The sequence below is a fragment of the Trifolium pratense genome, linkage group LG3 (genome assembly GCF_020283565.1).
Source record: "Trifolium pratense cultivar HEN17-A07 linkage group LG3, ARS_RC_1.1, whole genome shotgun sequence".
In the NCBI taxonomy this organism is placed as follows: Eukaryota; Viridiplantae; Streptophyta; class Magnoliopsida; order Fabales; family Fabaceae; genus Trifolium; species Trifolium pratense.
In genome coordinates, this window is record NC_060061.1 from 12110764 (window position 1) to 12126170 (window position 15407).

At 33.0% G+C, this 15407-nt stretch overlaps 4 protein-coding genes and 1 non-coding gene across 9 annotated transcripts; 2 read left to right on the top strand and 3 right to left on the bottom strand.

Annotated features, from left to right (window-relative positions):
- Positions 1-1330: 1330 nt before the first annotated feature.
- Positions 1331-1684, bottom strand: LOC123914589. Its single transcript, XM_045965791.1, has one exon. The coding sequence runs from the start codon at positions 1682-1684 to the stop codon at positions 1331-1333; it is 354 nt and encodes a 117-aa protein (XP_045821747.1).
- Positions 1685-3975: 2291 nt separating this feature from the next.
- Positions 3976-5343, bottom strand: LOC123914590 (pentatricopeptide repeat-containing protein At4g21065-like). The gene has a single exon (XM_045965792.1). The coding sequence runs from the start codon at positions 5341-5343 to the stop codon at positions 3976-3978; it is 1368 nt and encodes a 455-aa protein (XP_045821748.1).
- A 190-nt stretch (positions 5344-5533) lies between these two features.
- LOC123914335 ((S)-2-hydroxy-acid oxidase GLO1-like) lies at positions 5534-9084 on the top strand. 2 transcript variants are annotated; one of them, XM_045965449.1, is made up of 11 exons: positions 5534-5647; positions 6015-6207; positions 6316-6440; positions 6555-6601; positions 6703-6780; positions 7541-7665; positions 7758-7815; positions 7921-7983; positions 8074-8143; positions 8254-8459; positions 8551-9084. In XM_045965449.1, exons 2-11 carry the CDS (start codon positions 6071-6073, stop codon positions 8734-8736), a joined length of 1095 nt encoding a protein of 364 aa, XP_045821405.1. In that variant the 5' UTR covers positions 5534-5647; positions 6015-6070; the 3' UTR covers positions 8737-9084. The 2 variants fall into 2 exon arrangements, with proteins under 2 accessions (XP_045821405.1, XP_045821404.1); XM_045965448.1 differs by lacking the exon at positions 5534-5647 and adding an exon at positions 5799-5916 and having other exon boundaries at positions 8551-9046.
- Positions 9085-9419: 335 nt separating this feature from the next.
- LOC123914336 (peroxisomal (S)-2-hydroxy-acid oxidase-like) lies at positions 9420-12955 on the top strand. 4 transcript variants are annotated; one of them, XM_045965450.1, is made up of 13 exons: positions 9442-9534; positions 9616-9758; positions 9861-9985; positions 10166-10212; positions 10465-10542; positions 10869-10993; positions 11108-11174; positions 11421-11486; positions 11594-11663; positions 11814-11914; positions 12056-12160; positions 12346-12613; positions 12807-12955. In XM_045965450.1, exons 2-12 carry the CDS (start codon positions 9622-9624, stop codon positions 12529-12531), a joined length of 1107 nt encoding a protein of 368 aa, XP_045821406.1. In that variant the 5' UTR covers positions 9442-9534; positions 9616-9621; the 3' UTR covers positions 12532-12613; positions 12807-12955. The 4 variants fall into 4 exon arrangements, with proteins under 4 accessions (XP_045821409.1, XP_045821406.1, XP_045821408.1 ...); XM_045965453.1 differs by having other exon boundaries at positions 9420-9758; positions 11424-11486; positions 12346-12622; positions 12816-12939; XM_045965452.1 differs by having other exon boundaries at positions 9448-9758; positions 11424-11486.
- TRNAM-CAU lies at positions 11270-11341 on the bottom strand. The gene has a single exon. It is a non-coding gene; the product is annotated as a tRNA-Met (tRNA).
- Positions 12956-15407: the final 2452 nt, after the last annotated feature.

Sequence of the window (15407 nt, forward strand, 5' to 3'; positions counted from 1 at the left end):
ATAAAAAAAAATTGATTTATATCAGCCAATGAATTTCACAGTTAAAAACATATAAACAATAGTGAATAACGGAAACACTAGATAGTAAAATTCTGGCAGTGACATATAGGTTTAGCTATCAAACAATCAGGGAGGAATTGTTTGGACAAAAGCTACTTAGCTTTCACTTAAATGAGATTTTTGGGACTTTTCCAACAATTAAACTTTGCTCCTCCTAAAAAAACTTTTTTTTTGGGTAGATATAGATGAAATGGCAAGCCATTGAAAACTCTCTCTCACATACACACAATGTGGATGGACCGGGGTTTGAACTCCGTTATGGTGTCCGACCTAACAATTTCGGCATTTCTACCTGTTGAGCTAGGATTTGTGTACATACATTTTTGATAGCCCGGCCCTTTTTGAGTTCATTCATGCTCAAGATTGAGTTCATAATAATATGGTCAACAGATCTAACTATCTAGAAAATGCATCAAACTTGTTGATTGTCCTGCTCTTGATAAATAATGCAAACTACTCTCAACTCATTATAATTTATTATACATTTTATGATAATGATTAAAAGAATAATTTTGTAAATTTGTTACACTAATTTATTTATTGTTTTTCTTAACATGTAGTATTATCTTAAAAACCTTAAACAATAATCATTTAAAAATGGAGAAACTGCATTATTATAAGCTTTCAATAATACCTTATCACAAGCTTTAAACAAAAGACCCGTGTGACAATGACACTAGTGAGTGACCACTAGGAAAGGGAAAGGTTAACAGTAAACTGAAGCAGAAAAAGTAGAAAGAAGTTTTATTTTTGTTTGAATGCATCAAATTCAAAAAAACATTTTATTTAGCAACCTCAAGAGTCTCAACAGTTGAGCACCAACAACACATGAATAAAGTCCAGAAAACATAAGTGTACTTGATAATCCAATTTCTGTGCAATTTTTAAGTTTAAGACTATACCATTTCAATTTAATTTCCTTAGAAAATCAGAGTTTCACACCAAAATCTAGCTAGTTAATTATGATCTCATTTCATATATATACCACATAATAGAATACATGTTATACCATTTCAAGTTTGTTAGAAACAGCTTCATTATGAGTTACAAGAACCTAACAATATAACTTACAAAAGTAAAATACATCTCATCTCTAGTGACATGCACTTCATTTTCTCACCTTAACTTAATGCATGCTTAAAGTCAGAGTGAGTTTGACAAAATCACAATGGTACTACAAATTTGTTGAAATTGACACAACGTGTGATTCTGACAAATTTACCGCAATCCAAACATACACTACCTAAAATACATCATAACAGCAGATATACTAAGAAATAAGGTCATGCAGGGAAGGTTGGTAGGTAATAAGAAAGAAAAGCAACAAAAGGACAAAGGCAACACCCCAAGGAGAACCACCAGCTCTATGAATAGCACCTGGTTCAGATCCCGGCATAGGAAAGTTTAACTGGCTACCAGTGGAGAGCCAATGAACAATGATGATTAAAAGCAATGGAGAAATTACCAACAAACGTTGCAGCAACTCTGATGCAGTAGCCATTATTGCATCATAGATTATGTAACAAAAAATTCCACAAATGAGAGTAATAGCTGCCATCAAAAGCCAGTTTTCTGTGAAGCTGTAACCTGAAGCTGATGAGTAGTACCCTTTTGAATAAGCCATGAGATAGAGAAGATTGTAGTGATTGAAAAGTGTGGCTCAGAAACTAAAGCATATAGAGATTATTATGGAGAAAATTTGTGACAAGGTACAACATAAGTAGCTGTCCATTTTTGTATTTTATTTCAGTACATTTCATGGATTTGTGCATCATGGTTTGTGACATCAACAGATACAGTACAATAATGTCTTTTCCTTTTACTTTTTTGGGGGGTTGGATTGATTCTTGGGTCATGGGGCAAATCATATCTCTCTTCTTCATACGTGTGTAACAAAATCTGACCATAAATGTGGTCCTAGATTCCTTTTCATGTTTTATTTTATGTATATATTAAGTGTATCTCAGTTTATGTTATGACATATTAATATTTTTTTGTAACTGTTAGAAATATGAAAATAAAGATATCCATAAACATGACATACTAGTACGATAGTACTTCATATCATACTAAGTGTTTACTTAATTAACTTTAAGTTCATATAAAAAGTTAAAAAAAAAAAAAAAACTAGAGAATCTATAAGCTTAAGATTTTGACTTTTTTTTTTTATCACATTTTGGTCTATAATTAACAAACAGTCTAAGTATTATGCACTTTCCCATGTGAAGGCATGTGATTATTTTGAATAAAATTACCCTGGTGAATATGGACCACATACCATCGAAAAGGATATGCAAACAAATTAGATGTTTAACCATGAGTTTAAGATGCATTTGAATGAGTTTACATAATGTTTTCATGAGTACTACTTTGCTTTTTTAAAACATCTTTTCTAATTCTTGTGAAGAAGTCCAATCTAATTATTATAATCTCTCACCCTCTTAATAAGAAATTATAAGCTGTAGCATTATCTATGTGTGCATTAAGACAACTAGTTAAATGGAAACTATCTCAACTGAAGAAGTATCCACATTTAGTACCTACCTGACACGTCTCGATTAGGATTACTTCCGATGGAGAGAACCTATGAAAAAAATAAAACTAAAAGACTACACTTTCTCATGAAGTTCGAGTTTCTAAGTTCAATAACTTGTAATCCTCACAAGTTGCGAGCAATTGCATAATGTTGTATAATATATAGCTTGTATTTTCTTGATCAATATAATATATATACTGTAGCAGGTAGAGCAAGCTCAAGGTACACGAGTACAACTCTTGGGAATTGTTTATTTACTTTTGAGATTTGTTACTTCAAAAATAAAAGATAAAATAAATCTATGATACAAGAACCATATACGAGATCTTATCAAAAAAAGAACCATATACGAGAACCATGAGTGTTTTGTAGAGCTAGCTATTCATTAAAAAAAATACAAGAAACCAAGTGCAGTATGTTTTTTTTTTTTTTTGGTTTTTCACCCTCTGGTTTCTAGGGGGAGGGGGCCCTAGTAGTTCAGAGTTCGGGACGAGTTCTAGCATCAAGTGGTTCCACTCCCCTCCCAAATGCAGTTGCTGGGGATCGAACCGTGGTCCTCCTTACCATGTTCAGCGCCAATCACCACTAAACCAACTAACATTTGGCAGTGCAGTATGTCTTTGTTCACATTAGATTGTAAAAAGACTTGTTTGGACTATAAGTAATTACAATTAACAAGTAACTTTCACATTAGATTGGAATTTTTTGTACATGAATCATTCGTTTAGATTAAAAATATCTAAATATAAACCACTTCACTTTAAACTCAATTTCAGTCAAGTCAATTTTATAAAACTAATTCATTTTAATGCTTGAGGTCTAACCCAAGAAGAAGATGCCAACCATCATCATTTTTAATGGACACTTCAAAGAAATTCACCACTGGTGATAAATTCAATCTCAAGTTGCCACATATTGGGATTTACAACAGGAAAATGCAGATGATTTTATGCCCTCCAGAATGATCTAGTATTAGAGCTTCATTCTTTAGTCTCGGGACATTATTAAAACGGAAAGCTTTTATTATCGTATGTGGCTTCGCACATTTTCAGAAATAAAGTCATAAATCAACAAACATTGATTTCTACTCTTCTGTTCATATGCCATTTAAACAAAATTTGTATATTTAACATGAACAAGAATTGGAAAGATCAATCACAATCCCTAACAGAAAGGAGGTGAAACCTAAGTTAAACTCATCTACTACATGTACAATTTATGTTCAGTCCTAACTCATATCCTAATATCTAATCTAACAGGCCGTGGCTGTGTGTGCATCTGCTTGCAATCAATGATTCAATTAATATAGCAAAAATGTAGCAAGATGATTCATAAGCTATAGATTCTTAACTGTGCACCAGTAACATGCAGTTTGGATATCAATTTTGCACCTCCAACCAACTACAACCGCGAACTTTCTTCAACCCTTTCCGCTTCATGGCCAACCTCAAGTCATTTGCATCCTTCCAGGAAGAACGGTCAGAAAATAGATTCGCAATTAGTACATAGTTTGCTCCCAATTCAGACTCCAGTTTAGACATTAGATCATCATCCAAATTAGGAACCAACCCATGAATTCTACAAGCACCAAGGAAACTCCTCAATATGACACTATTAGATTCCATCGGCATATTCTTGATGATATCATAAGCTTCTTGCATCAAGCCAGCTCTTCCTAACAAGTCAACCATGCATCCATAATGCTCAACAGTTGGCTTTATGTTATACAATCTCACCATCTTATCAAAATACATTTTCCCCTCATAAACAAGTCCCATGTGGCTGCAGGCAGACAAAATCACAGAAAAAGATAAACTATCAGGTTGCAACCCCATATCCTCCATCCGGTTAAACAGAGAAATAGCATCGTTTTCACGACCATGATTCGCTAGAGCAGAAATCATGATTGTGCATGACTGCAAATTTTTTTCAGGCATTAAATCAAAAACCAAAAGTGCTTTCTCAATCTTCCCACATTTTGAATACATCTCAAACAAAGCAGTGCCTAACTCAACACCCATTTCAATGTCATTCCTTATAATATAAGAATGAATGGACACACCAACACAGACATTGATCATTTTAGTACAAGCCGAAAGCAAACTAACCAAAGTCACATAATTCGGCTTTTCATTAGCCAACCTCATCTCTTGAAACACATTCAAAGCCTCTAAAGGTGTCTTGGAACAAACATAACCACCAATCATGGAACTCCACGAAACAACATCTCTGTCAGACATTTCATCAAACACCTTTCGTGCAAACCCAATTTCACCACAATCAGAATAAAACCTCAAAAGGGCATTACCTATATACCGATCAGAACAAAACCCATTCTTAACAATCAAAGAATGAATAACCCCACCAAGTGAAATCGATGAAATGCGAGCACAGGCCTTGAGAACAAAAGGGTAGGTAAAATTGTTCGGCGAAAAAGGCGAACTTTGAAGTTGGCGAAAGAGGTAGATTGAATGAATTGGGGTTTGAGTATTAGAGAAAGCTCTGATGATGGTGTTCCATGCGAAGAGTGGAGGAATGATGGGTAAAGAGTGGAAGAAGGAATTGGTGTAAGGGAGTGAAATTGATGAAGCTGATAAGATGAAATGTGAGATGATGTTAGGGTTGTGATCAAGAGAGGCTTTGAGGAACAGAGAGTGAAGTTGGAGAAGATGGCACAATCTTGTCGAATTCTTAATCAGGTTTAAGGTTCTTCTTAGCACAATAGCATCATCACAAAACATACCCATTATTATTAAATTATTTATATGCAAACAAATTTATAGTGAAATTATTTATAGTGTCACTTTTGAAAATGTTAAAGAGTGTCTCCAAAATACTAATTAATTATATGCAAATAAATTTGTACATTCAATATTTTAAAAATACTATAAAAACATGACACTTGTTTATTGTGTCTTTCCTTTTGTGGTATAGATTGACGGTTGACTTGTTATAGTCTCTTTCCAATAATGCTGAGATTTTGTTGACTTTCTTCATTATCTTCATTAGTTTACATCTTGTTGTTTCTTACTTCAGAAGCCCAAATCACAGGTTCTCTTTCCTTTTCATCTTGATTACATTGGTGTTATTTTCATTCTTTTTCTTACTTGGTTTTTATCCATGTTATTTTCAGCTGTATACTAACTTTGTATTCTTTGTTTTGTAGTATTCATTCATTTTACCTTTAGTTTTGCATCTAAGATCACACAGTTTATGAATCTAGCTAATCCTAACTTGTCAAAATTTGAGAGGTTTAATTAGAATTGACCAACTTTATCTCTAATGACAGAATCCTAACACGTTTTATCACATATTTAACGGTTGTTAGTTGTATGATGTTTTATTTTATTTCATTAGTTATGTACTAGATTGAAATGATGTTATTTGATTAACTTTGCATTTTATTTTCCTTTTTCAGAAGATCCTGTGGTGGACATAACATAATAAAGCACCTTAACGATTAATAAGAAGATCATGAATATAACAAATGTGAATGAGTATGAAGCAATTGCAAAGGAAAAAGTACCAAAGATGATTTATGACCACTATGCATCAGGGGCAGAGGATGAGTGGACATTGAAAGAGAACAGAAATGCATTCTCAAGGATTCTGTAATCTCAATGCAAAACATTTTGTTTTAATCTTGTGCACATACATACATGTATATGTTCTGTTGAGTTTAAGTCTTTCTTTTAATATTATGTGCCTACTGAAAACAGATTGAGGCCGCGAATTCTCATCGATGTAAGCAAGATAGACTTGACAACAACTGTATTAGGATTCAAAATATCAATGCCTATCATGATTGCTCCTACAGGCCAGCACAAGATGGCTCACCCTCAAGGTATATATATCTCATCATCATACTCATTGCTCGGTCTGCGATCGACTCTGCATTATATTAAGATATTATTGACATAATCTGTTTACCTCTCATTCAAGTGTAATTTTTGTGCAGGAGAATGCGCCACTGCTAGAGCAGCATCGGCAGCTGGCACCGTCATGGTTTGGTTTCCACAACATTTAGAAAACTATATATAACAATGAAATCATGATTTAAACTGTATACAACCTGGTAGAATCATTTACATATGTTATTGTGACAGACACTATCCACAGGGGCTACTTTTAGTGTTGAGGAGGTTGCTTCAACAGGACCTGCTATTCGTTTCCTCCAACTCTATGTCAGTATATATATTGCTCTCATTTCTATGGAGTGTGTCTCCTTGTTGAACAAAAGAACATTTCCAAACAATATAAAGACTTTAGTACTATAAATACAAAAAAAAAAAAAAAAAATCTACCTATTAATATATGGTAAATCCTAATATGGACCACTTGATCAAGTGGTTCATGGTGGACCAGTCACGAATAACATTATAACGAATACGAATTTTACAAAATCCACCGTTGAATTGAAAGTTTAAAAATCATATAGATCATCCATAGAAAAATTTAGAAAATTTGAAAACCATTTGATATGTTATTGAGACATATCAAGATTAACGGTTTATTAAATAACATAAATCTTGATGGGTCTCAATAACACATCAAATGATTTTCAAAAAAATTTAAAAAATTTATAGATGATCTATACGATATAAACTTTCAACCCAATAGTGAATTTTGAAAAATTCATATTCGGTAGATCGTTTGTCCACGGTGGACCATTTGTGAAGGTGGTCCACCGTAGCATTAGCGTAAAAATATAAGTTCCAATAAAAATTAGAAATTTTTTTTATATATTAATAAACGAATAGAAATATAGGCCACGTAAAAAATTATAAAAAAATAGGCCTTATTAATAGTATATGAGTAAAAAATATAGTTCTCTCATTGAAAATTTGAAAAAGAAAAAAAAAGGTAACTAGTATGTTACAATCATCCTTTTAATAACAAAACATTATTCAAATCTATTTGTGTTTATGAATTTTTTTGTCTCAGATGTTTAAAGACAGAAATGTGGCTACTCAACTTGTGAGAAGAGCTGAAAAGGCTGGTTTCAAGGCAATTGTCCTTACTGTAGACTCTGCGGTTTTTGGTCACAGAGAGGCTAACATCAAAAATAGGTTCACAATCATTGCAAAATTTCATTTGAATTCATTAGTATTTTTATTTTAAAATTATTTTTTCCTGATTTTTTTGATGGAGTTTTGTACAGATTTACATTTCCATCATACGTGAGAATGAAGAATTATGAAGGCATGGGTCTTGAGAGGGTGTGTGACTATTAGTATGAAAATTAAAACCAGAAGATTTTTTCAGTTATTTTCATCTTAATGTCGATGTTTAATATTCAGGAATTTTTTTATATAACCTTGCAGACTAAAGACTCTAGTCCCGCCTCCGTGACTAATGGCATATACGATGGATCACTCAGCTGGAAGGTGATATAAAAAACATACATATGATTTCCTAATACCTTAAATTGAATGTGGAAGTGATAATAATATATATCATGGCAAACCTTATAATAGGATGTAAAATGGCTTCAAACAATCACCTCATTGCCAATCATACTCAAGGGTATACTTACTGCTGAAGATTGTAAGTTTATGAAACTATGCTTCCTTATCCATTTGATTTTGGTTTGAATATTTTTTTATCAATCTTGAATTTAATTCCATAATCCAATCCTATGTATGTTAATTATGTAGCTAAGTTAGCTATACAAGCTGGTGCTTCTGGAATCATTGTTTCCAATCACGGTGCTCGCCAACTTGACTATGTCCCTGCAACTATTACGGCTTTGGAAGAGGTTGTGCAAGCTTCTGAAGGAAGAATTCCTGTTTTTATGGATGGAGGAGTCCGCCGAGGGACGGATGTTTTTAAAGCATTGGCTCTTGGAGCAGCTGGTGTATTTGTAAGTGTATATGAAAATTAGATTACCATCATGATGAACAATTTAATCTTGCCTATATTATAGATTTACTTTTCATCTCGTATTTTATCAGATCGGAAGACCTGCGGTGTATGCATTGGCTGCTGATGATGAAGCTGGTGTAAGAAAAGTACTTGAGATGCTTCATGATGAGCTTGAAATAACCATGGCACTTTGTGGTTGCCCTTCACTTAAGGACATAACTCGCGACCACGTTTTCACAGAGCGCGACCGTCCAAGAATTGCTCCTAGGTTATAAGATATCAATCTATAGTGTTGGAGCTGAGGAGGATTACTCATCAAGAAACTGATATGCTATATGAATTTAATTCTACAATAACATGTTAGACTAATTATTAATAAGCAATATCATAGGTGATTCAAGTGGTTTAGTTTCCATTTTGTATTGGTGTGTATTGTTTAAATAAATAATCCTCTACTGTTCCATTGTAGCAGAAGGAATACTTATTCATAAATTCTATTTTTGTTCTATATTTTTTCATATTAGATATCAGTTCTAACATAGTATTTTTTTTATTATCTCATGTTATAACATTTGTTGTTACATTAAGCCATGAATTATCATCCAGTAGTAATTTCATGTTTATTCATTGCATATAGATTATATTTCTAACCAGACTTTTTTATTTTAGCAGTATAATAATCATTAAAATCTTTAGTTGGAAGTATTGATATATAGATTTTTAAAATATCTTCAATAAAAACTTAAAACCATATCATCATTTGTATGTAACAACTATACAAATCACATGACATATTTGTATCCAATGAAATTCAGCAAAAAAGATCCTCATGAGTCATGTTCCACTATGTGAAAGCTCCCTTTTCAATGAAAAACTTGTGTCCTTGAAAAGTCAACCCACATGTGCTTGGTCACGTTCAGTTTCTTTATTTATACTTACTTTCACTACTTGATTTGTTAGTCTCTTTTCTATAATACTAAGATTTTCTTGACTTTTTTCTTTATATCATATTTTCTTCTTTTTTGTCTTAATTAGTTCCATCTTGTTCCTTACTTCAGCTTCCTAAATCACAGGTTTTCATTCTTCTTTCATTTTTGTCTTGTTATTTTCACTCTTCTTCTTATCAGGTGTTATTTTCAATTGTAAACTATCAGAAGATTATGAATATAACAAATGTGAACGAGTATGAAGCAATTGCAAAGGAAAAGTTGTCAAAGGTGATTTATGACTACTATGCATCAGGGGCAGAGGATCAATGGACTTTGAAAGAGAACCGAAATGCATTCTCAAGGATTCTGTAATCTACAAACTTCTTTTATTTGATCTTTATCTTCACTTTAATTTAAGGTGTGTGTTATGCTGAATCACTTATTTCAATATTTATGTTTACTGAAAACAGGTTGAGGCCGCGAATTCTCATCGATGTGAGCAAGATAGACTTAACAACAACTGTATTAGGCTTTAAAATATCAATGCCTATCATGATTGCTCCTACAGCCTTGCAAAAGATGGCTCACCCTGAAGGTACTCACTTTTCTGTGTTACATTAAGATATTGCCTTTGCATTTTGTATTTTCCAAATGTTTTTATACTTTTGGTTAATACAGAATCCCTTGATTCTTCATGTTTTGACATTGAAGTTAATTTTTTACTACAATATAGAAAAACTTGTAAATTAAAACAAATCATGCAATTTTTGTGCAGGAGAATTTGCTACTGCTAGAGCGGCATCAGCAGCTGACACAATCATGGTCTGGTTTAGTGCGAAAAAGTTTTTTAATATCGCATTTGGATTTAATTTATATACACGATAATTGTAAAAAAAAATAAAAAAAATTACACTGTGAATCAATTATAATTATTAGATTGTTATAAACTTTTAGCTTTAATTATTACTATGTCTAAAGTCACATATAATTGATTATGATTTGTTGACTGTGTATCAAAAATTAAAGTCATTGTATTTACTATTTGGGAGATTCATTTTCATAATTTTGTGACAGACATTATCCTCATGGGCTACTTCCAGTATTGAGGAAGTTGCTTCAACTGGACCTGGAATTCGGTTCCTCCAACTCTACGTGAGTATATTGCCTTCGATTCTTCTTTTAATGATTTTATTTTCTATCAAGATCAGACAATCCACATTCCAACTTTGGTAATTTGAGTACAAAGTCTAAACATGAATGTAGGGAATTCAAATTGAGTGATTGCGTGATTGCATGGAATTCGAATTCGATTATTACCAGTATAAAAGTTTGACAAAACATTTTTTTTACTTTTGTCTCTTATGCAATAATTTCATATTATTCTCCTTGATACAGTAACACAAGTATTATTTTGATTATCTAAATTTCCAATTATCAGTGTTATAACCTAATTTGTCTATGTTATTTTCTTCTCTAAGTTGTTTAAAGACAGAAATATGGTTATTAAGCTTGTGAGAAGAGCTGCAAATGCTGGTTTCAAGGCAATTGTCCTTACTGCAGACTCTCCTGTTCTTGGTCGTAGAGAGGCCGGCATAAAAAACAGGTTAATATATATAATCATTGGCAAATTTCTGTTGAATTAATAACTCTTCCATTTAAAAAAAAAAAAAGAGTACATTTTCCTGATTTATTTAGTGATTTTTTTTATTTTTTACAGATTTACATTGCCATCATATGTGAGATTGAAGAACTTTGAAGGCATGGATCTTGAAAACTCGGATAAGGTGTGTGTGATAGACTGATAGTATGAAAATTTCAAATAAAATGGTTTTTTACTTCTTCTGTTATTTATTTTTTTTGAGAAAAAAAGTAACATTTTTATCAGAGCCTGGTTTCGATCCAGGGACCTGTGGGTTATGGGCCCACCACGCTTCCGCTGCGCCACTCTGATTTGTTTACTTCTTCTGTAATTGTCATCTTAATAATTTTAGTTTTCCTACTTGCTATTTGAAAAATTGGATATAACCTTGCAGACTAAAAGCTCTGGTCACATCTCTACTGTTAATGGCCTATATGATCAATCACTCACTTGGAAGGTGATATTATGATATATTGATCTTTCACATAGTATATGATTTCATATATATTCTGTGGCATTGAATGTGGAAGTCATAATATAAACTATGGCAAACCTTTGTAACAGGATGTAAAGTGGCTTCAAACAATCACATCATTGCCAATCTTAGTGAAAGGTGTACTTACCGCGGAAGATAGTAAGCTTATCAAACATGAGTTTAATTTTGATGCATTGTCGGTGAAAAATATTTTGCACTGTCAATCAATCATAACCAATCGTTTTGTCAATTTCAAAATATTTTTATCATTATTGAATTTAACTCAAGAATCATATGTCAATAATGTAGCTAGGTTAGCTATACAAGCCGGAGTTGCGGGAATCATTGTTTCCAATCACGGTGCTCGCCAACTTGACTATGTTCCTGCAACTATCATGGCTGTGGAAGAGGTCTGATTTAGGCCTCTAATGTTATCATTCTTGGTTTAATTTCAGCTACTTTTGCATGATGCATTAAAATTTCAAGCTGGTATATTTTGAATCATTCCAATTTCAGCTACTAATAATTACATTTTTCAATACCTTGAATAGGTTGTTCAAGCTGCAGAAGGAAGAGTTCCTGTTTTTATGGATGGCGGAGTCCGCCGAGGGACTGATGTATTTAAAGCATTGGCTCTTGGAGCATCTGGTGTATTTGTAAGTATATGAAAGTTCCGAATTCTATATGCAGTAATAATAGCACACTGTAATCAATCTCGCTTATTGATTTGAGATCATACGACTCAAAATAGCGCCATTTGCTAAAACAATTTTAACAATCTCAACCATTGATTTAGATCGGACGGTCAGAGTCAGTAACTTTTGATCTTGTAATATATCAGATTGGAAGACCTGTGGTGTTCTCATTGGCTGCTGATGGTGAAGCTGGTGTAAGAAAAGTACTTAAGATGCTTCATGATGAGCTTGAAATAATCATGGCACTATGTGGTTGCTGTTCACTTAAGGACATAACTCGTGACCATGTCGTGACAGAGTGGGATCGCCCAAGAATTGCTCCTAGGTTATGAGGAGATCATCCTCCTCTCGAGTGTTGGAGCATATATGAGGAAAGGGTACTCATCATACTACTATAGGAATTTAATTTTATAATATTAATAAGGAAAATGCTAAACAGTACCCCCGAGCACTGGTTAAGCATGTTAAAATGGAAATTTTGTCTCGAAATACGTGCATTCAATGCCTCAAAAGTACAAAAAGTTGTCTTTTCAATATAAATTTTATTTTTTATTTCCTTTTTAAGTATGCTTAACAAGTGTCCCGGGGGCACCGTTTAGCATGACCCTATTAATAATACATTCTTATTAAAACGGGTTATGCATTTTTATTGAATATCGTTGATTTTAGATTTGTGTAAAACTTAATATAGATGATCTATAATATGTAAACTTTTAATCCAACGGTGAATTTTGTAAAATTTGTATTCGTTAAAGTGTTATTAAGCGGTGTAACATTACTTAAATGTTACACCGGTGTAATTTGATCCCTCCCCATATATATATATATATACATATATATATATATATATATATATATATATATATATATATAGACCCAGTTGGGTCTAAATTAGCAAAGTGCACCTTTTCAGTTGGACCAAAATACCCATTCTTTTTAATTAATTAACCAAATTACCATCAATGGACGCGGATCCAGTGTCGCGCGCGTATCGCAGGACCATGGTTACAGGCCGTTGATTTCCATCAGACAGCCAAGATCTGATCTCATCAAGACTGTCTGATCAATCAGACAGCCCAGATCATCCGAATCCATCAGATTCCAGCGCGTGCACCACACTGGATTACACCCTGGAGAGAGAAGAATCTACTTTTTAAAAGCAGGACACGTGTCGCTGTCTGATTGGTTGGGCGTGATTTTTTTCCATTTAATACTTTGAACTCAATTATTTCGTTGTAAATTAAATTTATTTTTTTTTTATACCAAAATTCATAATTTTTTTTTCTCTACAAATAGAGACTTGGTTCGTTTGATTTGGACACAGAAAACAAAAACCCAATTTTTCACTACCTTAATCTCATTTTTCACTACCTTACATCAACTCTCTGAAACCATTCTACCAGGAAAATGGTTTCAGAGTACAAATCTCTGAAACCATTCTACCAGCTAAATGGTTTCAGAAGCAAACACAATTAATAAATTACTCACTGAAACCATTCTATCAGTAAAATAGTTTCAGAGTACAACTATGTGCAACCATTCTACAAGTTAAATGGTTTCAGAAGCAAATAACTAATAATCAACTTACTGAAACCATTCTACCAGCAAAATGGTTTCAGATTACAACTCTCTGAAACCATTGTACCAGATAAATGGTTTCAGAAGCAAACACAATTAATAAATTACTCATTGAAACCATTCTACCAGTAAAATGGTTTCAGAATACAACTATGTGCAACCATTCTACCAGTAAAATGGTTTCAGAAGCAAACATTAGTTTTTAATTACCGTTTTATCTCATTTAATTAACTAAAAATAGTTTCAGGTCTCCAAAAATTTCATAAAATATACCAAAAGTTCCAGAATATTATCTACTATTTTCCTGATATAATGGTTTCAGTGAGTTGGTTGAGTGGTGCGTGTTAAATTATAACACACAAGTAACGTATTCAGTAGACAAAAAATGAGATTAAGGTAGTGAAAAATTGCATTTTTTTTTCGGTGTCCAAATCAAACGAACCAAGTCTCTCTTTGTAGAAAAAAAAATTATGAATTTTGGTATAAAAAAAAAAATTAATTTACAACGAAATAATTGAGTTCAAAGTATTAAATGAACAAAAATCACGTCCAGCCAACCATTGTGTGACACGTGTCCTACTTTTAAAAAGCAAATTTTTCTCTCTCCAGGGTGTAATCAAGTGTGGCGCACGCGCTGGAATCTGATGGATCAGGATGATTTGGGCTGTCGGATTGATCAGACAGTCTTGATGAGATCAGATCTTGGCTGTCTGATGGAAATCAACGGTCTGTAACTATGGTCATTCGGTACGCGCGCGACACTGGATCCACGTCTATTAATGGGTATTTTGGTTAATTAATTAAAAAGAATGGGTATTTTGGTCCAATTGAAAAGGTGCACCTTGCTAACTTAGACCTAACTAGGGTCTAAGTTAGAAAACCCCATATATATATATATATATATATATATATATATATATATATATATGGGGGCTGCTAATTTAGACCCAGTTGGGTCTAAATTAGCAAAGTGCACCTTTTGAGTTGGACAAAAATACCCTTTCTTTTTTTTAAAAAAAAAAAAACATATTGGCGCTGATCCAGTGTCGCGCGCCTACCGCAGGACCACCGTTACAGACCGTTGATTTCCATCAGACGGCCAAGAGATGATCTCATCATGGCTGTCGGATCAATCAGACAGTCCAGATCATCCATCTCCATGATAAGCCAGCGCGTGCACCTCACTAGATCTGCGCCTGGAGAGAGAAAATTTCATTTTAAAAAAGCAGGACACGTGTCAACTTCTAGGTGGTTGGCGTGTTTTTTTTTTCATTTAATACTTTAAACTCAATTATTTCGTTGTAAATTAATTTTTTATTTTTTTGTTTTTATACCAAAATTCATAATTTTTTTTGTCTACAAATAGAGACTTGGTTCGTTTGATTTGGACACAAAAAAAAAACTCAATTTTTCACTACCTTCAATTATCTTTATATAATACTGTGAAACCATTTAGCTGGTAGAATGGTGTAACACCCAAACCCGTTATTTAATAAACTCTGCCTTTATAAAATCTTTTTCGAAAATACGCAGCGGAAAATTGAAAATATGATTATAAAGCGCTGGTTTGAATATCACAAACTTCATTCAAAGATAATACTAAATACATTTATCTAGTAAAATATTCGAA